Source organism: Gouania willdenowi, chromosome 4 (assembly GCF_900634775.1).
Source record: "Gouania willdenowi chromosome 4, fGouWil2.1, whole genome shotgun sequence".
In the NCBI taxonomy this organism is placed as follows: Eukaryota; Metazoa; Chordata; class Actinopteri; order Blenniiformes; family Gobiesocidae; genus Gouania; species Gouania willdenowi.
The window spans coordinates 14048705-14074153 of record NC_041047.1 but is presented as its reverse complement, the minus strand read 5'-3'; the positions used below and the strand labels follow the sequence as shown (position 1 = coordinate 14074153).

General features: G+C 37.7%; 2 protein-coding genes across 4 annotated transcripts in view; both read left to right on the top strand.

The window, feature by feature from the left end:
• The window catches only part of camsap2a (calmodulin regulated spectrin-associated protein family, member 2a), a 46287-nt gene extending 38919 nt beyond the window's left edge, over nucleotides 1-7368 (top strand). For both annotated transcript variants that reach the window (XM_028443705.1, XM_028443704.1), the window contains 6 exons: nucleotides 318-454; nucleotides 1465-1688; nucleotides 2537-2609; nucleotides 3468-3583; nucleotides 3803-3921; nucleotides 5357-7368. In XM_028443705.1, coding sequence (XP_028299506.1) covers nucleotides 318-454; nucleotides 1465-1688; nucleotides 2537-2609; nucleotides 3468-3583; nucleotides 3803-3921; nucleotides 5357-5662 — 975 coding nt within the window. In that variant the 3' untranslated portion in view covers nucleotides 5663-7368. The remainder of the gene's footprint in view (nucleotides 1-317; nucleotides 455-1464; nucleotides 1689-2536; nucleotides 2610-3467; nucleotides 3584-3802; nucleotides 3922-5356) is intronic.
• A 2607-nt stretch (nucleotides 7369-9975) lies between these two features.
• LOC114461544 (WD repeat-containing protein 47-like) lies at nucleotides 9976-25010 on the top strand. 2 transcript variants are annotated; one of them, XM_028443706.1, is made up of 16 exons: nucleotides 9976-10144; nucleotides 11978-12179; nucleotides 12264-12347; nucleotides 13599-13683; nucleotides 13780-14088; nucleotides 16070-16509; nucleotides 17706-17802; nucleotides 18817-18968; nucleotides 19036-19275; nucleotides 20597-20672; nucleotides 20811-20968; nucleotides 21210-21373; nucleotides 21456-21626; nucleotides 21709-21840; nucleotides 22638-22856; nucleotides 23935-25010. In XM_028443706.1, exons 2-16 carry the CDS (start codon nucleotides 12022-12024, stop codon nucleotides 24075-24077), a joined length of 2628 nt encoding a protein of 875 aa, XP_028299507.1. In that variant the 5' UTR covers nucleotides 9976-10144; nucleotides 11978-12021; the 3' UTR covers nucleotides 24078-25010. The 2 variants fall into 2 exon arrangements, with proteins under 2 accessions (XP_028299507.1, XP_028299508.1); XM_028443707.1 differs by having other exon boundaries at nucleotides 11963-12179.
• Nucleotides 25011-25449: the final 439 nt, after the last annotated feature.

Sequence of the window (25449 nt, the reverse complement as noted above, 5' to 3'; positions counted from 1 at the left end):
AAAACTGGGGCTGTTGTGAATAATTAAAATACAGCTGAAGAAGAGCTGCACACATTATGGGGGTAAATGTCACATAAGGACTGTACTGAATTTAACCAGTTTGGACTCATGTTTGGAAAACATATTTTTAGGTTCACATTTTGTCTTTCTATATCATTGACACCATTTAAATTTGGGAGATTAGAAGGTCACTGAAAAGATACTCTCCAACCCAACATTTAAGACGCCGTTTGTTCTTTTTTTAATAATCAACACAAACCAGATATGGAGCCTTCTTTCCTTGACGTCCTTAAAGGAAAGTGTCTGATTTTTTTCAGGAGGATGGAAAAGCTGAGGAAAACATGGCACAGAAGAGAGCTGCACTGCTAGAGAAAAGGATGAGGAGGGAAAAGGAGAGCCAGCAAAGAAAGATGCAGATGGATGCAGAGCTTGAGCAGAAGAAAGAAGAAGCTCGGTATGTTTATCACTGATCCTTTTACTTAGTGGGAAGGCTATACTAGAAGTCACTATCATCCAGATAGAAAAAAAAAAATCCCAACCAACTAATTATTATCTTTCTAGTCACTTCAGATAACCAGCAGTGAAGGTTGGTGACCATATTTAGCATTCCTAATTCTATAGAAGACAAGTAAATGGTCACATTAAAACAAAGCTGTTGTCAGCCTGTATTTGACATTTTCGATTAAAGCAATGACTTGATTCTCAATTAATTAGTTATTCAAAGATTTAAAGAGCAACAATCTGCCATTAAAAGTTTAAGTTCATTTAAATATTGATTGGATAAAAGTATGTAAGTATGTACCAGGATCACAATGGATTTTCTTAAATAAAAATAGATATATCATTTTATGTTGATTGATTTAAATCAAATCCTTCACCCTTTAAAAGGCATCTTTGTCAAACACATTTGTGGCGGCAAAGAAATTGCAATTTCACCTTTTCCATGTGTAAAGCATTGTGGTGGTCATCTTATATCTTGCTCTAGATGTAATTTACATTATTCTAAGCTATTTTATGACAATCCTTGTCCACAAAAACCTACATTTTGCCATAAAGATCATGTTTCTACGTCTATTAGAACCGAAGTTATGGTAAGATTGAAATTCGATGGCGGCCATCTTGGATCTTGCTCTGAGCATAATTTACGGTATTTTAAAATATATTGGTGAATTCCTTGATCCTGAAAACCCATAATTTGCCAATGAAATCATGCTTCAATGTAGAATAGAACCAAAATTATGACAAAATATCTAAATTGGCAATATGGATAGTGGCCATCTTGGATTTCTTGATTTTGAGTGAGAACCGTTGGTTTGCCAGCGTGGATCCCATTAAAAATGGATTCAGCATTCTCAAAAACCCTCCCATGTACAAATGATCATACTTTCTTCCAGAAGTGAACAACTTAGCCTAATATTGCTACATATCCGCTGGGTTCTTTTTATCTCGCCTTTACCCGTTTAGACTGAAAGCTGAAGAGGAACGCATCAGGAAGGAGGAGGACAAGGCCCGGAAGGAGTTCATCAAACAGGAGTACCTCAGAAGGAAGCAGCTGAAGCTCATGGAAGACATGGACACCGTCATCAAACCTCGACCAGCCGTCGGGGCCAAACAGAAAAGAAGTCGACCAAAGTCCATTCACCGTGATAGCATGGACTCGCCCAAGACACCCATCAGGGCTGCCACAGGTAACCATGGAGACGACCAGGTCATCTCATCATCTGTCTGATGCTTATGCTGCTGTCCCCTGGTAGTTCATTACAGATTCTCTTGTATTTATTTTGCATCACTTGTATTTTGTCTTAAAAGCAGGAAAGCATAAAACAATATAGAAATTATTCAGCACATCAGTTGTTTTAGCCTCGTGTTTTGAAATGTAGGTCTCGTTTTCGAGGGGGACCAAAAACATGTAACACTTCACATACAGCAGATTACAAAACACAAAACAACCAATACGGACAAGAAGACTAGTTTGCTCGGAACCCACTATCTCCCACCACCCCCATCACAGGGTATATATATATATATACACATAGATCTACATGTGTATACAATATATAGATACACATACAACCAAATACATCAGACATATACATATACATACAGTACATGAACATATATGTTGTACATACACGGCAATACACATACATGAGTATAGGTTTACATACATAGGCACACATACTGTATATAACATATACATATCTACATATACATGGCTACATCTGGCTATATAACACAAATTTTACACCATTACTATCAATAAGAAGTTGAAAATGTACATTTTTAAATTGCTTAAAATATTCTGTACGTACATTTATACATACAGTAGGGATTCTTTTGCATTTTGCATGTAAAATTGTTCAGCCCTTGTTGTCAAAGCATGTAGTGTCTTAGCAGATTTGCTATAGTGGCTCAAAACAGAGTGGACAGCTTGGTGATGTGTTCATCTATGGCATCTGTGTCACTATCGTCGTCGTTCCTTGTGTCTTGTTTTGTTTTATTTCACATCCAGATTCACACCATTGTGTCTTTTCAGTCTCCAGCTTGTCACTTGCATCCCTCAGCCTGGGAGACAGCGATAGCGTCCAATCAGAGAAGAGAGTATCAAGGTGAGAGGCTTTTATTGGTCTTTGAGTGCTGGCAGACAGGAAGGAAAATGCATTAACAGATAGAATAACTCCATGTGTGTCTTCTTTGCATCTCTTTCCTAACTCCTTTTTACTCCTTTCTTTCTTGCTTTTTTCTCACGTCAGAAGTGCCAGTTTAGCCTCTTGTAGTCTCTCCTACTTTCTGAACTCTCCTAAACTGAGGAGGAGGAGGAGGTTAGTTTCTGGTCTACAGTTCAGTTTTAAGGTCACTACACTTTGCACTGAAACTGCCTGCGCCCAGCACAGACTCAATGAGAGAGTGAATTCAAACCAAAAATTGCAAAACTACAGTATTTCTCTTTTTCTTAATATGAAGGTTTAAGCTTTGTCATTCAAGCAGAATCACTGCTTTTTTGTTACTCAGGCTTCTGCTTTGTGTTTCTCACCCTTTACACACAATTTTTCTGAAACACCACATTTTCAACCCTAAGAGTAGATTTTACCCTCCTGACAACAATTTCTAATGTTTAACACTTGTTTAAACCATACAAGTATTCACAATTTATTGACAAAAGTGTTTAAGTTTCTTGCTGACTGCTAATGCCACATCCCGAATAAAAGGTTGGGTTTAGTATTTATATTTTCTTCTAGTTTCTTTCTACAAATTCTTAGTAAGATATGTTTAAATGAATTAAGACCATTGGCTCTGTGGTTCTAGTGTCTTCATATATAATGAGAAACTCTTTCTTTGTCTTTTTTCACCTCTTTTTTTGTCACACGGCACTGAAACCCAAACAAATCGTTGTTTTGAACGTCCAAACCGAACACAGCGTGACCATGTGCAGGCTTTACAGTTTGCGTCCGTTCATGTTTGTGTAGGCCTGACTCAGCAGACGGCTTTCTCTCTCCAAGTCGCTCCAGCAGTAGGAACGGTGAGAAGGACTGGGAAAATGGATCCACCACGTCCTCCGTTACCTCCAACACAGAGTACACTGGTAGGTTACAGTAACGTATACAGATTGGAAATATTACATTAGTGGCATAGATTTCTGCAATGGTTGAAATGATGGAGAAGTTCATGACGTACCGATCGTTCATGATTTATTAAAAAAAGGGTCAAAATGGAGAGTGAAACCTCCTCTTCCACGTCTTTGAAGCAGTTGCTATGGATACAGCTACAAATCTCATGTTTTCTCCTCTCTGTTCTTAATTAGGCCCGAGGTTATATAAAGAGCCCAGTGCCAAATCAAACAAGTACATCATCCAAAATGCCCTGGCCCATTGCTGTCTGGCAGGTAAAGTCAACGAGGGTCAGAAGAACAAGATCCTGGAGGTAAGAGCGAACCCCAGTGTTTCCAGTCTGGGACTATATTTAGACATCTGATGCGTAATGGGAAACATTGTGCTTTGAAATGAATGAAATGGTTGTATTTTGTCCATTTTGTATAAAACCAAGCCAAACTATATAAATCTACTAAAGGTGCACCGTGCGACAATATATTGTGTGGCAAGACATTGAGATATTAAAATTCTCAAGAGATATTGTCAAGGGAACAAGTGATATTGCAAAGAAAATAACATTTTTAATGTTAAATTACGATTACGTTGACTGACATTTTTTCCAATTAAAATTACAATCATTATTTCCCCTCTGAAAGTCAATTAAAAATATGTTCTCAATTACTAAAGTTCAATTACAATTAATCAAAATGACTGAGCCTTTAATAAATAACCCATTTGTGTTAGCTTTCTGTTAACATAGCTTATGATAATGGTTTAGTTTTGACCCATGTCTATAAAATGTCTGTAAAATACACTAAAAATATTATCTATCATGTAATTTGTTTAAAAATTTTAAAAATAATATATTGAAAGAACTGTCAGGAACTGTCAGGAAAACTTGATATTAAACATATTTTGATAATTGTTAACTATGTATGTGCAGGCCATAGAACTATAACAGTAACAGTTTTTATATAATTTCCATGCCAATTACAAAGTGAATTATCTGAACTAAATTACAATTCAATTATGATTACAACAGCAACAGTTTTTTCCAGTTGCAATTACAATTATAATTATGTCATAATTATTTTATTTTTATTTATTTATTTTTTATTTATTTATTCAGTTTATTTCCGACATGGTTACATTCACTTTTTTTTTTTTTTTTTTTTTTTGTACATGCCGAAAAAGGAGACGAGAGAAGCAGTTTGCTTATCCGGGTCCCGTCCCCTGTTTTACCATCGCAAATTTACATGGGTTTACATGTAAATTTGTAAATTGATAATTGTAATTATCAATTACGTAATTACAATTATAAGTGACCCCAACCCTGAAAAATCCATACATTTATCCACACAGTTTTTATCTTTTATTTTCCTATTCTATTGAGTTAAAAAGGTCATACACAGAGTAAATATGTAAGTATGTTCAGAGCTAAAGTCAAATAAAAGCATGGATATTTTTCCTACTGCTATTTTTTTTGTCTTTCTTCCTTTGTTAAAAAAAAATAAAAAATCATATAATTATTGCACAAACCCATTATCATATTGTATCGTGAACTCAGTGTATCATCCCACCCCTAAAATTGAGCAGAAAGGTAGTATGGGAAAGTAAATAGTCATAGTTAAAAAACATAAAGGATCTACTACGTTGACTGGAAAAGGTTGTACAAAAGTATTGAGACTGGAAACAGACCACAGAACAAGTGTTACCGTCACTGTTACATGTACATCTAACAGACATTTCTTCCTGAACTTTAACAGGAAATGGAGAAATCGGAGGCCAACAACTTTTTGGTTTTGTTCCGAGACGGCGGCTGTCAGTTCCGATCCCTCTACACGTACTACCCCGAGGCCGAGGAGATCAACAAGCTCACAGGAATCGGCCCCAAGAGCATCACGCGCAAGATGATCGACGGCCTCTACAAGTACAACTCTGACAAGAAGCAGTTCAGCCAGATACCAGCGAAAACCATGTCGGCCAGTGTGGATGCGGTTACCATCCACAACCACCTCTGGCAAACCAAGAAGCCAGCCACCCCGAAAAAAGTAGTGCCTGCCCAGTGCTAGTGGAAGGTGATGCTCCAACAGGTGGATTTCCCCTTCAAAAGGAAACCTTGTCATTCCAACTTGAACCTATGTGTACATTTCAATGAAGATTCAAACACCTATGACGCCAGTTTCTCTCATTGCACTCCCATAATAATTGTCCATTCTACTCAACCCGGACTTTATAGTACAGGACTCAACAACAATAAACAACTGGAATGTATGACACCTAAAAGAATGATGTAAATATACTGTAACTGTTTTATGGAATGATGTATGTGTGTGTGAGTCTGTTTAGGAAGGTACATGCAAGTGTTCTATTCAGGTTTGTTTTAGTGCCAAACATTTAATAGGAGACAGTGAGGATGCTAGGACAGTTTACTTAATGTACAATGAAGCACTGAATGTTTTTAAATCAACTTTATTTTTGCGTCATGATGTTGACTTTAAAGTCAGAACGTTTTTGTCTTTATCTTTGTAGTTCAAACTGTTTGTGTATGACGTGGTACGCAAACTTCTTAAGGGCCAAAAATGTAATTGCATACAGCTAGTGGTATTCACACGGACTCTTGTGTGTTCAGCTCAACAAAGCCAAGCGGTTTTAGCTTTTTTCAGAACCCTTTTTGTGAGGAAGAGATTTTAAAGGAATGATGGATGTTAGTCAAGGACACCAGCAGCTGTTCTTTGCTACTTTGTACAGCGTGTGAATATTCAAACCTGTCCATTTTTTTAACTTTAGTATTTCAAAAATAGAAGAAAAAAAAAAAGAATCTAACTTTTCTCTGTACAAATGTATTTGCAATCAGGAAAAAACAGCCTGGGAAGTAAGATCATGCTTTTAAGTTAACAAAAGCAGGTTTGTGAACAAAGTCAACTGCTCAGTATTGTTTCTTTTATCATAAAATGCAGGATATTACACTCTTACTCCCTACATATTCACAAAACATGACGTATCTATTAGGTATGATCCTAATTCTTGAAAATAAATTATTGTTTACACTTAATCATGGCGAATATCATTATGCTATTAATGCATTTTTAGGCTGAAACAACTTTTAATATGCAAAACACTTTGGCCTTTCAGGATTGCAATGAATAATCTGCTTTGTTTTGAAATTGTGTATCAGTAAGTATGTTTTATTTAACAAAAAGCCTCTGTAAAAAATTATTTAAGATTTTCAAAATGTTTTTGTTAATCCCCATCACGTAAATTAGATTAAATTTACAATCTGAGTGTTTTTAAGACAAGTGTCTACACTTATCTCTACCAGTGCCAGTATTATGGGTATTAATTGTATTTTTATCTCCCAAAATTGAAAAATTGCATTAAAAGCAAATCCTTGTTGCTGCATACGGGTAATGACTATCTATTCATTATGGTGCTTTGTTTTGTTTTTGGTTTTTTTTTATACTTGGGGGGGTATTTATGACTGAAGGAGAGCTTGAACATGTTTGTGAAAATGCACATGTCTACTTGGACAGAGCTGGCGTTTCTCTGCTATTTATTGAAAGAATGTCATCCACGGAAAGCTCTAAAGGTCTAAATCTGCATTTGGCTGTTTAAGGCCAGTAAAATGTAACTAAGCTGTAATGATTGTGTACAGTGTGTTTATGTGAGCCTGCCACTCATACCATGTCACATGCTACCATTCAACACGTTGCCGTCGTCATATTATTGTTTGTTACTCTTTTATTTTTGAGCTTGATTAAACTAAGCATGGTGTCAATATGAGATGTGATTTTATATAATTTTTTTGATTTTACACTCTTGCCTTACACTGTTGTTTACTATTGTAATCTTTAATTATTAGTAGTAATAATAATGAAATACATTTTATTTATAGGCACTTTTCAAGACACTTTACAGACAACTAAAATAACAACAATACAGACAATTCTCCCTCATTCACAATCATTTAGACCAGACATAGGCAACTGTCAGCTCGGGGGCCACATGTGGCCCTTGGTCTAATTTTGTGTGGCCACAAGGTAAATGCAAAAATGAGCGGAGTACACCGCCGCATGAACAAATAGTGCTTACACTACAGTATACATTCACAGTGGAGGCGCGGCACCGGCAGCAGGCAAGTTCTGTATTTAGTTTTACCAGTAGCCATCACTCCTTCGCTAGCGAGAAAAACAACGGCGGACTTTCGCAAAAGTTTTCATCAGGTTGGGGGTGGAGTCCATGGGTGGAGTTACCAGCGGAGGGAAGGATATTTTCTTTCCCGATTTGACTTGTGATGTCACAAATCGGCAAATTTTGAAACGGAGCAGTTTTCTCTGTGTTATCAGACTTACAAAGACCACAAACAAACGACTGGATGGATTTATTTCACATTTTGTGTGCCGGTGGACACTCAAGCTACCTCATATGTGATAAAAAAAAACTGCAAAAGTGGATTTTTCATTTAATGTCCCCTTTACGTTTAAAATGATGAATAATTAAAATCCATAATTCAGACCAAAAACAACACTGTTGTTACAGAAAAGTCATGAATGAAAAAACCCAGGACACTGTTATTGCGTAAAAGCGTGAGATTATTTATGATATCAATCTATTGGATGATAAACGGACAGCACTCAGTTTCACAGACGTTTTTCTATTCAAGTAGACCTATTTATCACACACACTGGAATGAGAACACATTGCTTCACAGTCTGTAGTACAGTATGTTCCTGCTGATGGGGTCAACCTCACTAGCTATGAATGAATTCATTAATTAATTAATGACTTCACTCGTCCGCGCATACTATAGATTTTTCCTAAATTATGACATCGGGAAATTAAATCTAAATATTTTCTCTCCTGTCAGCTGTGTTTACAGGTCACCTTTTATTGGACAGCTCACTTTCTGAGAGAACTGATTGGTCAGGAGGCGTGACTTGAGTTCTCACTAAGATCCGACTTAGAGAAAAACCCGCTCCCGACCACGCTAGTCGTTCAGCCTTAGTTACCATGGTTCGTAGTCCAGCACACACTGATTAAATCCTGGAAGTTAGCGCGATAAGAAGTAATCTAGCTTCGTAACATAGGCCCAAAAGGACCACAAAAACATATAAAGTGACAATAAATATGAGTCCAACTGACTTTAAAATTACAACAGATATTCACAAAAATGAGTACAAAAACACAAATGACAACCTACACAACTTGACTCATGACACACAAGAATAAAAATACAACAATACAACACAAATTAGATAAAATGAATATACACAAAATGACCCTAAAATAGCACAAAAAAACACAACAAAAACATAATAAATGACACCAAAAACCCACTTAATGACAAGAATAAAACACAAAAAAACAATTAAATCAGAGAAAACTGTTTGTTCTTTCATGTATTGATGCTCGGAATGGCCCTTATTCTAAGTGCTGACATGAATATTGATTAAGTGGCCCTCAGATCAGACGATCACATTTTTGTGGCCACCTCTGTAATAAAAGTAGCCCATCACTGATTTAGACAGTAGCACACCTAGGAATAAGGTGGGTATGAACGTCACACATCTAAGGGTGGAACGGTATATTGTATGTCAAGATATCACAATTATGGATGTCCCGATACAACTTTTTCACTTCCGATACGATACCAATATTGCAGCATTGAGTATTGGCCGATACGGATGTCGATCCGATACGATACAATATCATCATGAATCATACACACTTTTATTACTTATTTTGTAGTGTGGAATGTTAGAAAAGGCTTGATCAAGTGATGTTACTCAAACAGAGAACAATAGTCAACAATTTTTTACCGTCAGTATATGGTGGGAACAACTGAGGGCGGGAACAAAAACAACAAAAACGTATCGGAGCGCTTATGTCGGAGATTTTTAGATGCAGTCCGATAAAATCCGATATTCGTTTTCTGGCTGATATCGGACCGATATCCGATATCAATATCGGATCGGGATACCACTGATCACAATATTAAAACGTCACAAGATATATCATCGGTGGTATAATACTGTTGTTTATTTTTTTATATTTCTATTGAGTTGAAAAGTGACACCAATTTTACACATCTCTTTTAAAAATATTGTCTCATATCGTTATTATCTGGAGCCAGTATTAATAAATTCTAAAATTCTCAACAAATATCAAGACATAATGACAACACATTACGTGGTACAATGTTAATTGTTAAGACTTTTGTTGAGAAAAAAAAATTCATAAACACAACTAATATAATTAAAAATTAATAAAGCTTTCGCGCATTTTTGTTTCCTCACGTGTCATTATAAAACTTAGCTTTAGCTGCTGTGGGCGGGCCCACAGTGCATCATCGAGGACGCTGATTGGTTGTTAGCGACTGCATGGCAACCATGTACTGTGTACAAGAAACGAAGGACGGACAGGAGCTTTCTGGAAACGCCGGTGTTTGATTCTTCATCCCCGCAGTCCCACTCCTTCGCCTCCGTTCCTTCCGTGGAGCCTGTTGTAGCTGCTGGTGGAGCTGGGAGGCTTTAATGCGGTGTTCAGACTGACAGGTAGGAGGAGGGGGAGGAGGAGGAGGTGGAGGAGGTGGAGGAGGTGGCGCACATTCTCTGTGGTTGCGTGTGAAGCACCTGCAGTGGGTGGTGCATGGAGGGAGGACATCTGCTGACATTAGCTTACCTAGCAGTGGCCGGTGTGTCACGTCAGGCCCACAGAGTCAGACTTACTGTTCCTGTGTTTGTGACTGTGACAGTCAGCGTGTGAAGGAAAGGAGGGAAACAGGGCGGCGCCATCCGGGCATCAATATGCAAACACGCACCAGAGCTGAACGTGCACTGGTGTGACGTTGTTGTTGTTGTTGCAAATATTTTAACCATTTTAAAGCCAACATCTGCGTTCATCTCTATAATTACTGGTCAATTCCAGCACTGTGCAGTGTCATAAATACTATGCAATTAATGCAATACCATACATATCTCATTCTGGTTTAGGAGCCTGACTGGAACAAGCCTAAGGAATTATGTAAAAGTGCATTTTTAACATTCTTGTGCATTATTTTGTCATTGAAAGGGCAGTATGGTGATGTAGTAGTTAGCACAGGGTTTTTCAGCCTTAGGGTCGTGACCCCATGTGCGGTCGCCTGGAATTACATGATATGTCTTATAATTGTAATAACAACAATAATATAAATAAAAAATCCTGATTAAATTGTATTTTTTGGAGTTATTTATTTTTGTAAATATACATTCTTTTTCAAATTACAACATCACACACACAATATCTAATAATTGTGTTGTGTATTTTTCCAAATATAAATATAGTTAAAATATAATGCAGTATTTTATTTTTATTTTGAGCAATTTAATACAGTTTACAGTATGTACATTTTTCCATTTGTAGCCTACATGGCTAATGACATGTATTAACATAAATATTGTAGACAACATAAATAAATACAGCACTTACTGTATTATCTCCCACCCCCATTTTCCATTCAGTTTTCAAAACTTATATTAATTATAAAAATATGTAAGGTGGCACATCTTGTTACTTTGTGTTCTAATCCTGGCTACTCTGTGTTTGTGACTCACTTTAACAAACTAAAAATTAACTCTGGATATCAAAATGGGGTCACGACCAGAAAAAAGGTTGGGAACCTTTGGAATCGCACATCTGCCTCACAACAAGAAGCGTTCATGCAAGCCCTTGGGTTCTTCTTTCTGTGTGGCGTTTTCATGTTCTCCCTGTGCATGTTCTCTACGTTCTCTCGTTTCCTCCCACCATCCAAAAATATTTTCTATATTTTCTTGTAATTTATTTAAACAGAATTATTTTATGCTGTAGAGGCCTTTTTATCACACTTCTGGCAATTGGAGACAATAATTAGCTACATTTTACAAAGGAGACCCTATTTATTTACTATTAAAGTAATCACATATAAGTTGTATGATATATTCTTTTAAAATAATTTACACTTTGCACACGTTGTTTTGAATTTGTAGATTAAGCCTTAGGAAACCAATGTTTGAGACACATTTGGGGGTTTATGAGATCCTGCTTTTCCACATATAAAAAGCATGATTTGACAAAAATGCAAAGGGGGTACATAGGACAAAAAAGATTGGGAACCACTGGTCTAAACCTTTCTATTCTTAGTTTTCAGGGAGAATAATTGTCTGAAAGACAGCATGGAATTATGGTCCCTCCCAAATAGTTGGCTGAAAATAATGTAATTAATAAATTACATTGAGAGATTAACGCTAAAAAAAACCTAAAGTCGGTCAAACAGTCTTTAGGAGCAACCATACCTTTACCTTCTTTACCACTGAGTGGGCATGAAACCTTTTTAATACTTGACTTCACCTGTTCAGTCCTTCCTGTCTCAGTATTGCAGGCAGCAGTTAGCAGCCTCCACACACCCAGCTTCATCATGACTGCAGACGAATCAATCAACGTCAAGGAGGCCGAGGTGATCAAGCTAATCCTGGACTTTCTCAGCTCCAGAAAGCTGCACATCAGCATGCTGGCTTTGGAGAAGGAGAGTGGCGTTATAAATGGACTTTACTCTGATGACATGCTCTTCCTCAGGTAGGTTGGACAGTTTGATTAGATTTCATTTGGTCTGGACTGAGAAAAGTAGTTTTGAGTTGCTGATGATTTTGTGTTCACTAGGCAACTGATTCTTGATGGACAGTGGGAGGAAGTGATGCAGTTCATTCAACCTTTGGAGGGGATGGAGAAGTTTGACAAAAAAAGGTAAAGATAATCCACATGGTGGGATTATTTCTCATATTTACCTTAAGAAAACTCAACCAAAAGCTAAGAGCAGGATAAAGACTACATCCTGGGGCTTCATTTACCAAGTTAAGAGTAAAACATAAATACATTATAGCAAAAAAGGTTAAAAGGAGACCGCTTGATTTTTTTTTTTTTTTTGTCCTTGTTTCTGGTACAAAACACTTTTTAATTGTTTGACAAAAACAACACAAAGACGAGATACAAATGTGACGGAAGAAAATTAAGATTTATTTATTTTTCAGCAAACAAAAAGAACAGAAAATGAAAAAGTCTCCTTAAGACTAAATCCAATCAGAACTAATGATCTGTGTGTTTTCCAATACATTTAAAGGGTTTGAATCATACATGTATTCATATACAGTATAATAGGGAAAATACCTTGATTTTTTTTTTTTCTTGGTAAATAAATTTGAAACTTTAATGAAACAAACACAAGCAACATTTATCTACACTGGTTTATGGGGCCGTCATCTGTTTTAGTTGACTAAGAATACAAATCTAATATTTTTGTTAGAATTAACACTGGTCTATACGGAAGTAGATTAGGGCCAATTTTGATGGAGGAGATAATTTTGGGCAAATCAAGAATAAAGTGGAAATGTGAAATGTGAGATTAAAGTCAAAATTTTGAAAATTAACTCAAAATACAATATTGTGATAAAAATCGAAGGTTTTCTAATGAAGTCAAACAGCAAAATGTGGCCGTCTACAAAATGCCTTGTATTGATGAATGCGTTAAACTATACTTCAAAGTTGGGTTTAATAAGAAAGAGACTTTCTTTTTTAGCTCATATACACAGCGTTGTAGTCTCATTAAGGACTTTGAAGAGTTATTCCCAAAAACATAATCTTTTCAGAAGGAAAAACCAGCTACGGAATGAGATTAGGGCCAGTTTTGATGGAGACTGTTGTATATGGTGAATTGGACCTAGTCTGCTTCTGTAGAAGCAAACCTTCGACTTTTATCACAATATTGTAGTTTGAGTTTATTCTTGAAATTTAAATTTTAATCTTTACATTTTGACTTTATTCTTAATTTACCCAAAATTATTTTCTCCATCAAAATTGGCCCTAATCCTCTTCCGTAGGTTTAGGAATGAACATGGACTGAAGTTTTTCTGGTTTTATGTTTTACGTCTGTTTGTGTAACTTAATCAGGTGATGATCATGCACCGTGACATCATATCTGTTTATTTCTTTGTTATCCAGGTTTCGTCACATTATTCTGAAGCAAAAGTTTCTGGAAGCATTGTACGTTAATAATGCCATATCAGCTGCTGAAAACCCTCAAAATGTATGTATTGCCTTCATCTGCTCTCAAACCAGGAATGTTTTCATGATAATATCCCGCTGTAGCAACCAGCTACATTGTCTGAATCTTAATCTGCAGTTGGAGCTCACTATGCAAGAAGCAGTGAAGTGCCTCCACATCCTGGAGGAGTTCTGCCCGACCAAAGAGGACTACAGCACTCTGTGCCTGCTCCTCACCCTGCCACGCCTCACTCACCATGCAGAGTTTAAGGACTGGAACCCCAGCACCGCCCGGGTCCACTGCTTCGAGGAGGCTTGTGCGATGGTGGCCGAGTTCATTCCTGCTGACAGGAAGCTGAGTGAGGCTGGCTTCAGAGCCAGTGGGAACCGCCTCTCCCAGCTGCTCATCAAAGGGATCCTTTATGAATGCTGCGTTGAGTTCTGTCAGGTAACATCAACTCCTAAACTCAGAAGGGTTACAGTTCGAGTCACAAAAATAGAGGCGTCCCGATCCGATATCAGCCAGATAACGAATATCGGATTTTCATCTAAAATCACCGATATAAGCTCTCTGATAACATTTTCCGCTCCAGTAATTCTATCCATAGGTGACTGTGTGTCACGGTCCGGTGTGGGTGTGGACCCAAATGCAAGGAGAGATGGAGGCAGGATAGAGGCATATCTTTCTTGGGACCAGTCCATGTTTTATTCCTCTTAAAACAAAACTTAAATCCAAAAACAGGATGGAACAGGGAGCAAGACCAGATACAGTTGAAAACGAAGAGGGAGACAACAAACCTGACATTACACAACGAACCAGCAACCACACTGTGACCAAGCACTCATTAAATAGTGGAGGAGGCCTGATTAGGAATGGGCCACACCTGGGTGCAAACATGAGGGAGCTACTCAATCACCAAGCACTCACACAGACATCACTGGGGGGTGGAGCCACAAGCAGGAATCCCTGAAACACAGACAAGAGTTAACACAAGACTAGACTCAAAATAAACAAAGACACAGAATAACTGAACTTAACCAACAGAACATGACACTGTGGTTCACACTCCAACAAAGTAGGTGATGGTAATGCACCTTAACGCTGATGCTGGTCTTATAATTGATTTTTTATTTGTTTTATTCAATTGTAGAATACTGCAGATCTTATGTTGAAGATTGAAATTTATGTAACCAATTATACCAATAATAAATGGGTGAGTTTTTCTCATACCTCCTGTTGCTGACTAATGTTCTCTGTTTGAGTAACATCACTTGATCAAACCTTTTTCTAACATTCTACACTACACAATAAGTAATAAAAGTATGTATGATTCGTGGTGACATCATATTGGATCAATATCAGTATCGGCCAATACGCGAGGCTGCAATATCGGTATCATATCGGAAGTGAAAAAGTTGTGTCGGACATGCCGACACAAAAATACAATGACAGCAGAGGTTCCCAACCTTTTTCGTGTCGCGACCCATTTTAATATCACAAATGTCCTGCGACCCCAGAGACATTTTCTTTTTCTAGAATTAGTTATTGATCATATTTATTAAAGTGTGTCACAAATACAGAGTAGCCAGGATTAGTGAGAGAGTCACAAGATGATGTGTCAACGCATTTCATTTTAAATAGATTCATATTTGAGAAAGTTTAAGATATGATAGTTATTTTAAGTGGGGGATACAGTTATTTGATATTTATATATGTATTTCAAAAATAATAATAATAAAATAAATAATAAAAAATGTTTTAATAATAATAGCAATAATGCATCAATTTTATATAGCCCTTTTTTGGACCCTCAAAGTCACTTTACAGAATTAAGGGATTATTCTTTCACTTCACACTTAGTGGTAGTAAGCTACTATTGTAGCCACAGCTGCCCTGGGGCAGACTGAAGGAAGTGAGGCTGCCATAGTGTGCCATCGGCCCACTGACCACCAACATTTAAAGTTTAATACATTTAGAAAGAGCTCACATTTCCTTCAATGCCATAACGAATATATGCTAATTCCATGATGTGTTTGCTTCGCTCTGTTTTTTTTTTTTCAAAATTTCCTGAAATCTAAATGACGTATGTAATATAATAGAAAGAAGTCTGCTCTGTATGAAGAAGGTTGGATACTTTTCATTTAAATACAATGAGTTTTAGCTTTTTAGTGCATTAACATCACTGTCTAACAGTGTGGCTGGTGGAGCTTGCATGTTCTCCTCGGACTGCGTAACAAAAAAAAGTACAGTCAACATCAAAACTGATCCAGAATAAGTATTTCTTATAAACGTGATATTTACTTTTCTTATATTTTTCTGTTTGAATATAGAAGCATTTAACTTTACAATCCAACTTCTCCCTATTGTTGTTGTTGTTGTACAATGTAAGTTTTTAGACATGTTCAGCCATTGTGTTCTTGTGATTTAGAGCAAGGCCACGGGTGAGGAGATCTCTGAAGGCGAGGTGTTGCTCGGTGTGGACTTGCTGTGTGGAAATGGCTGTGACGAGCTGGACTTGTCGCTGCTCTCCTGGCTGCAGAATCTCTCCCCAGGTGCCTTTTCCTGCTCCTTCCAGCAGAAAACCCTCAACATCCACGTGGACCGCCTGGTGAAACCCAGTAAGGCAGGACACGCCGACCTCCTCACTCCACTCATGAGCCGTTTATCGCCCTGCCCCAACTCGCCATTCCGTCACCGACCTCACTCTGCAGACACCTACATGTCCAGATCCCTCAACCCCGCTCTGGATGGCCTGTCCCATGGTTTGGCTGCGCAGGATAAAAGAGGCATGGAGTCCAATGTCAAGTCTGCTCTAAGCCGGAGTCTTGTAGAAAATAATGTACATCAGCAGGATGATTCGCCTGAAAGGTAAGACTCCATCTGAGGCTTAGTGGAATAAATATGATAAAGCTCCTTTATACAGAAAAAATTGTGATGCATCAAAAAATTGTCCATATCCCTATTTAACACCTTTGGATTTAGTCGGAAAGTGTTTTGTTAAATTTCTCTAAGCTTATTTTATGCTTCAGATACATAAAAATAACCTAAAACATAAATATCTTGAAAACTTTTTAGATAAAAAGGACAGTAACACTGAACTTGAAGTTTTATGCACAAAGGCTGACATTACGCTGTCATTATTATGACAAAACCCCACTACATCCCTCCACCTAACCCAAAAATACCAACACACAGTCCTGTATATACTGTATATATCCTTTATTCTCTATCTATCCTTTATTTATCCCTCATCCTTTATATTCATCATTATTATTATTATTGTTCCTGGCTTGTTTCTTTGTTCTTTGTTTTCTTTGTTTTTTGTTTCGCGCACCGACTACCAAGTCAAATTCCTTGTACTGTCCTAAAAAACTGTACTTGGCCATTAAAACATTTCTGATTCTGATTCAAAGGTGTCATAATTTGGCGAACGACACTTAATGACAGCCTTCACGACATCTTATTCATGCTAATGACAGACGATGACAGTGTATTATCAGCCTTATGTAAAAAACTTCAAGTAAAGTGTTACCAAAGGGCCTCTACAATAGTAAAAAAAAAAAATCCTAACAACCCTTGAGTTATGTTGTTTCTGGCTCCACCTGCTGGACACATTTTAACAACACCAAAATAAATTGACGACATGCTACAAATGATTACAGAGAACATGCAAAATCCTCTCAGAAAGTGGTTCCTTAATATTAGACCGCTGTTGATTCTAATTTGAATAAATCTAATGATTATAGACTTCACACAGGAAGGCTTTGTATCCTGCCCCATTTGTTTTATATACTGTGTTGTCATACGTCTATTGAGTCATGAATTGAATTACACCGCTCAACGTTTTCTCCTAAAATGCTGTATTTCTATGACCCTTTTTTGCTTTTGGCCTGGGTTTGTTGACACCTTAAAATGTCTGTTATTGGACGTTGTAAATATGATGACGAATATCTTGAAACTAGATGATCGTTTACTATTGTAACCCTAGGGAAATATTTCAGCTATAGGATGATTATTCTAACTATGGCCCCACCCCCACTTACTAATGGTCTGTCCTACTACAGGAAGCACCTACAGGGGCCTGGTGGACCCAACACAATTCGTACGCCTCTGACCCCGGGTAAAGACGGAGGGCCGCCCTGCAACACAGACACACAAGAGGTAATGTGGTCATAGATTTGTCATAAGTAGTTGTTAATGTTATAAGCGTTATGATAATGAATACCATTACCCTTGGTTTATCAGTCATATTTATTTAAATCAGTGTCAATTATTATTAGGGATGTCCCGATATAACTTTTTCACTTCCGATACAATACCGATATTGCAGCCTTGAGTAGCGGCTGATACCGATATCAATCCGATACGATATCAGCACGAATCATACATACTTTTATTACTTATTTTGTAGAGTGGAATGTTAGAAAAGGCTTGATCAAGTGATGTTACTTTGTCCGATAAAATCCAATATTTGTTTTCTGACTGATATCGGACCGATATCCGATATCATTATCGGATTGGGACACCCCTAATTAGTATGTCAGTTTCATTTATTCAGAGAACTTTTTTCAGAAAATTTACTTTTATCTCCTAACGCCCAGAAATAACTAATAAGGACACATCAAAGTGATCAGTAGATGCCTCTGAGGAAGTCTGACAGTGTGCAATCGAAACATTTCAGGAGATCAAATTAAATTTCCTGATAAACGTCTGAATGAATGCAACCTTATTATTATATTTTTTTTAAAGAAGACAAAAGGAACTTGCTGCAATTAGTGCCAATTCGTGATGGAAAAAATGCGTAAAGCCGACTGATGTCACCTGAATTCTCTCCCACATGTTTTCATTGGGCCCTCACAGCACTGTGCAGAATGCAGAGATCATCTCTCCTTCAATGTGCGGTTTCACCTGAGATGACCGACTGCTTCTGTCATCCTTCATCTTTATGTGTCCCTGCTCCCATCAGGGTGATGACAGCACCTGGAGATTGGAGTGTTTAGTGTGTCTGAAAAATGTTGAGAGACATGTTGGAAAATATACTGCGTAGAAGTCCTTGAAAAGTTTTAATGGGATGGATGATGCCGGACAAGGCCTTGGTTGTTGGAGATGTGACATTGATTAGTTCATTTCAAACTTCAAACTAATACTGGTTTACCCTCTGTGCCTCCGTCCCAGATGCAGGAGTATTACAAACAGCGTCTGCGTGTGCAGCAACATCTGGAACAGAAGCAGCAGCAGGAGCAGCTGTACCAACAGATGCTGCTGGAAGGTGGCGTGAAGCCTCCAGACGAAGCTCAGCACAACCTCACGGAGACGTTCCTCAGCAGGTGAGGGAGTAGCAAGTGTCAGGCTCACAGTGAGGGGGAAGATTCAGGAGCTTTTTGCTTTCTCCAGGTCCATACAGAAGCTAGAGGAGATGAATGTGAGCATGGACCACAGAGGAGATGAGGTGATGATACATGTGGGCCAGCATTGGAATGGAGTGAAGGGAAATGCTGAGAGTACAGCCTCTGGCCACACGCCAGATAAATCACAGCAGGACGGTCAGAGTGTGGTGAGCACTAGTACTCCCATCAAGAAGGAAAGTCCAACTGTGCCTTTACTCAGTGAGTCTCCTGTCCCTCCCAGTCAGAGGTGAGATTCCACCAGGGTCACAGGCTGTGTTCGAAATGGCATACTCCGTACAATGGCCGACCTTTTTTTTAAAATATATATATTTAGCACTTTAGAGTAGCCAATAAGGAAAAAAAGAAAGAACATAAAAAAAACATCCATTTGGATGTATGAATATACAACAAAAAAAAAGTATAAAGGATAATATAATAGTGCCTCATCCTTATCCTAACCACTTTTCAGGTTACTGTTTGATTGTATATTTTAAAATATTTTATGAACTTAATTACTTTAAGTTACGAAAGAAGCTTGGAATAGTGTACTTTTTGTTTTACTTGATTGTGTACGGGTATATTTAAAGTTCAATAAATGTTAAGACTTCTATTGGTGTATTTTATTTCTAATATATACATTTACATCATATGAGTGTTTCAATTGTCTTTCATAATCAATGTGCTTTAAAAAAAAAGTATATCGGCTTCCAAAATCGGGTTTAGATATCGGCCATCAGCTGAATTGTTTTTTTTTCTAAATCGGTACCTGCATCGGCCTTTGAAAATCCCATATCGGTCGACCTCTAATTTTTGACCAGCTGTCCGCGACTCACTCAGTACAGGTCCCGACCCACCAGTTGAGATTCGCTGGTCTACTATATACTGTATGTAAGCATGATGACCGTTCCCACTGAAGTATTCTTCCAAGTTTCCCAAGATGCATTTCAAACCTACAATGACAAAAACCTGAAGCACACTGAGGCTAAATATCTCTGGTGATTCTCCACCTTTGAAAGTTGTGAAAAAAAAATGTAATTGAGAAAATGACTAAGTAGAATATCAACATGTGGTCATTTCATCCTTAAATCTCTCGTAAAACATTTCATGCCGACATTTCAGAGATTTTCGGAGACTCGCCATTGTGCTACTGACTAAACTTCCGGGTTAATTTTAAAACAAGAGCCTTATTTACAAAAGCGTTAAAAAACTAATGGAAGACAAGAGGAAATGCTTTTGTTTTAAAATGGGAATGTTTGATTTTTAGCTTGAAGCCGATCCCAAGACGATTTCACTTTCCGCTCGAAATGCATCATGGGGCGGTTGTGTATGACCAGTGTGCCCACTGCATATACTTAAAAAATGTCCCGATATAGCATACATCCAGGTATTTCTCATGTACTCCGACTTTTCATACTATCTAATGTGAACGCATTACATACTCATTTTTGACGTCAGACTTACTGAGTAGTACGTTAGTTTGCCATTTCGAACACAGCCACAGTGTAAGTTAAATATTGACACTTTGATGCAGTCTGTGAGCAAGGCAGCTTTGTTATTATCATCATCAGCGAGGAGAGAATCAGAGTGCCAGGACATGTGATCCCAGAGGATTCTGGATCTTCTACAACACATAACTCACATGAGGTACAGCAAAGCAGTCAACATCAGACATCCACAGTCTATTCATTCTCTGTCTCAGCATCACAAACCAATAAGAAATACGAAACACAGCTGCTCACTACAATAAAAATGTCCCGGGTTTGTTTTATTTTCCCTCTGCAGCCGGTAAAGTCCAAAACCCAGTATGCCAAAGTGAGCTTGCTCGAGGACACGCAGGCAGTACGTGCGGTGGCGTTTCATCCCTCAGGAGCGCTGTATGCAGTCGGCTCCAATTCCAAAACCCTGAGAGTCTGTGCGTATCCCCAAACACTCAGCAACAGGTAAGAAATGGGCTGATCACTGGCAACTACAAATCCACACAGTGAGAGGGCATCGGATCTACTTCTGCAACTAAAAATGTGAATCTGTGCATGTCAAAAGCATTATTGAGGACTTTATTCCTTGTATTTTACCTGTGAACACTTAATTTTAAAAATTCTAGGTGTGTGAACTTCAATAATGAATGCATTTGGCCCACATTTCTCTTTAGTTTCTGCCTCTGTGGTTCCTTTACTTTTCTAGTGGTGCCATCAAGCAGTCAGCCGTACGCTTCAGACGCAACAAACATCACAAGGGCTCGATCTATTGTGTAGCCTGGAGTCACTGTGGACAGCTGCTGGCCACTGGGTCCAACGACAAATACGTTAAAGTATTGCCTTTTAACGCAGAAAGCTGCAACGCCACAGGTTCATAAGACAAGTACAACTATAGTAATTAAAGCAGAAGTTTTCTTTGTATTTTACTGTGTCTCCACACACCTGCCTTCAGGTCCAGATCTGGAGTTCAGCATGCACGATGGCACAATAAGGGATCTGGTCTTCATGGAAGGTCCGGAAAGTGGAGGATCGATCCTGATCAGCGCGGGAGCCGGGGACTGCAACATCTACACCACTGACTGTCAGAGAGGACAGGGCCTGCACGCCATGAGTGGGCACACAGGCACGTACTACACCATGTTTTAGTGATCAAACATGCTGCCGTTGACAGGAAGTGCAGCTCAGCCTGTATTTTGTGTGTACAGGTCACATCCTGACTCTGTACACATGGGGAGGCTGGATGATCGCTTCTGGTTCTCAGGACAAGACGGTGAGGTTTTGGGACCTGCGAGTGCCCAGCTGTGTCCGGGTGTTAGGCACCACACTGCACGGCTCAGGTGAGCCTCACCATGACCACATGGGGTTCTCTTATTTATAGTCTTATCTATAATCCCATGACAAATATTGTTTATCATAGCTTTTGTCAGGCTGAATGGAATTCTTAAATTACAACACATTCTCTGCAACATCCTTTAAACCATACATTTAAATTATGGCTAGATTAGACCTGCTTCTAAATGTTCAATGATGGAACTGATGAAAATGTTAAAGTACCTTCATTCCAGCTAATCCTTCAGTATATGTCAGTCTTTTTCAACCCCATGTGGGGTCGCCTGAAATGTCTAGTAATTGATTTTTGCAATTTTTTGATTATTATTCATTCATTCAATATCATTCATCATCACTTGTTTAAAAAAAAACTCTATAAAATAAATAGTTAATTAAATAATTTAATAATAAAATATGATTTTTTTATTTTAAAAAAATATCCTTTTTCACACCACACACAATCTAAAACAACTAAATTCTATACCTTCACTTCCTCAAATATAAATTTAGTTAAAGAAATTTAGTATAATAATTCAATAGTTAATTCAAATTTAACTTTTGTACTTTTATAATTTTTTATTTTTTTCCAAATTAAAAACACCACACATTGTATTATATACTTTTACTTCCTCAAATATAAATCTAGTTAAAGAAAAATATATATACTGTATAAACATTTCTGAAGTTGGTGCAGTGTTACTAAAAAAGTATGTGGGGTTGCCAGATGATAGTGATATCAAAATGGGGTTATGACCGAAAAAAAGTTTGGGAACCACTGGTATCTGTGTTCTCCCGTGTCACACAGGTAGTGCCGTCGCCTCGGTAACAGTGGACCCGACCGGCCGCCTGTTGGCCACGGGACAGGAAGACAGCACGTGCATGCTGTACGACATCAGAGGAGGACGCATTGTCCAGACGTTCCGTCCGCACGGCAGCGACATCCGATCTGTTCGCTTCTCGCCTGGAGCTCATCACCTCCTCACCGGTTCCTATGACAACAGGATCATCATTAGCGACCTTCAAGGTAGCAACAGACATACACAGAGAGGAGCTAAGTGCAGTTAGTGTTTACTACAATACCACATTTCTTACCAACCTATTTATTTATTTGCATATATGAACCATGTATTGAAAGCAGGTCTTGGACTTTAACGCGTTAATTGCGATTAATTAGATACAGAAAAATAACGTGCTAAAAAAATAACGCAGTTATGAACTGCACAATTTCAAACAAATTGCATAAGCTTCATCAGTTGTTTTGTTTATTTTATGCCAACTGCTTTAAAATGTTAAATTTCCACTTCTCTGGAATGTAGTTTACTAAGTGCTGTTTTTTTAATTTATTTTTATTTTAATACACAAAAATAGATTTATTTAGATTGATCAAGATTAATGAATTACAAAGTTTCTAATTAATTAGATTATTATTATTTTTTTAAATCTAGTCCCACCATTAATTCTAAGCTCTTTGAAATAGCAAAGTGCAAAAACAGAATATGAGCTATGTGCACTTGAAGACTATTGATTCTTGCGCTTTCTTGCTGGGGTACTCGAATTATTTTCTTTAATTAAAAAAAAAATTCTTATTAACATCATATAACATCATTGGCTGCCATAGTATAAAGTGAAGCGCGAGCACAATGCAAACTTGTTTTCAGTCTTGGACTAACTTTGGACGCACAACTCCTTCTGGACAAGTAATCTAATGTTCCATTTTCCTATATTTTGTGTGCATCCTTTTGCGTGGCGACGTGTTTTACCTGTATTACACGTTCAGCTCTCGTGTGCGATTTTCTGCACTTCCATAGAGGAGGAGACTGGGAGGGATTATCAGAATAGGGGGCGGGATTTACGGTTCAAATTCAGCCTTGCTCCTCTGTCATGGTTCAAGATTCAAGTAGTGCAGCTTTAACGTCTCCATACACATCCTGGGTATTGTAGTGATTTGTGTCGCTTTTTATCCTGTTTTTTTTTTTTTACTCTTTTCTCATAATGTTTATTGTAAAGGGTTCTTTTAAATGTGACTGGCACTGTTATACATATATTAATGTGCATTGAATGAATACAAAAAAACTATGGTATAATTCTGTGTCATACCTCAGGAGACCTGACTAAGCCCCTCCCTCAGACCGTGGCTGGAGAACACTGGGACAAAGTGATCCAGTGTCGATGGCACCCACACGATCAAACCTTCCTTTCATCGTCTGCAGATCGAACTGTGATCCTCTGGGCCCCGAGATCCTGAAGAGAGGTCAGAGAGAGCCAACGAGCAAGTGAGCACAATCACTCCACTGTATGTGTGTGTGTGTGCGTGTCACACATACGCTGTATCACCGTCTCGTTCACTTTTTACAATCATGGTTTTAACACAGGTGAGATGTCTGAGTGTGCTGCAATGGTTTTACATTTAGTCGGTCTAAAATAAAATCTGCATTTTAAATAGAGATAAGATTTTAAGAACAAAGAACTGTGAAGAAAGGCTCCATGTGAGGTTTACATCTGTGTATGTTCACTGAAAGCACATTTTAACATGTATATTTAGCTCTTCTCTCGTAAATGGGACATTTAGTCTGTTCAACTGTGACCCTGGCTGATGATGATCAACCTAAAAGCTTCAGTCACATCAGAAGAAGCCATGTTTTGTTATGCATATCATAGCGTGCCTTTCTCTACATATTTTACAGCCAAATTTATTCATCAGAAATGTTTTTCACAATGTCATTGTAACACTTATCACAAGCACTCATTAGCATTGTTGCACAGCGATTTTTCCAAACTATATTTAGTTTTATTGTGAGAATAAATGCTTTAGTCGATGCTCAGGTTCGAAGGCTTTGTGGACGAGAAAAATTATTCAAAGAAAAATGGTTTAAAATGAATTAGTAAAGCCTGTGATGGAAAGAAAGTTCCAGTGATTTCAACCACATTTTTAAACTAAATTTGACCTGTTCTTCTTTTGCAACGCTAATATGGAATACACTGCAACTAAATGATCTAACAATTAATACAGGTACATCTGTTGTTGGGACTGCACACTGGAAAACAAGCAATGTAGACACTACTTTGTCATATAACCTTCACATCCCACCTTAAATTGGATTGTTCTATATATTTGCTTTGCAGGAACAGGTCAAATGTGTGAAAACAACAAATAATTAAATATTGACTCAAAAGGAAATCCTGCAAATCCTCCAAATGTCTTTGTGTACTTGTGTGGTATAAATGTTTGGTGCATAAGTAATGGAGGTGCCAAATGATCAAACTGTTCCATGAATAAAAATAGTTGCTTTTGAATCAGTAAACAGCAGGTTTCATGTACCTTTTGTAAGTAATAAAGATGTGTGAAGAAATGAAATGTGACTTTTGGATTATTTTTTTTTTTTTTTTTCAGTTTACCTAAAAGCTCATTGAAAAAAACTGCATTTTGCACGAAATACATACAACACATGACCTTTAAAGGATTTAACGTTGCTCCTTAAAGTGTATGACAGGTGGGGTGTGACAAACAGGAGGAAAGATTCAATTTCCTGCCAATCTTAAATGCATTTCTTCATTGACAATAAATAAAATAAATAAACGTAGCATTTAACTAAAATGTGATAAATAATGATTTACGT

What these genes read in the sequence shown, in the direction of transcription:
- LOC114461544 (XM_028443706.1), top strand. Translation starts at nt 12,022, where the DNA reads ATGACTGCAGACGAATCAATCAACGTCAAGGAGGCCGAGGTGATCAAG. An exon ending in GATGACATGCTCTTCCTCAG is followed by an intron (nt 12,180 to 12,263) that starts GTAGGTTGGACA and finishes TGTGTTCACTAG; the next exon opens with GCAACTGATTCTTGATGGAC. An exon ending in CCCCAAACACTCAGCAACAG is followed by an intron (nt 20,969 to 21,209) that starts GTAAGAAATGGG and finishes TTACTTTTCTAG; the next exon opens with TGGTGCCATCAAGCAGTCAG.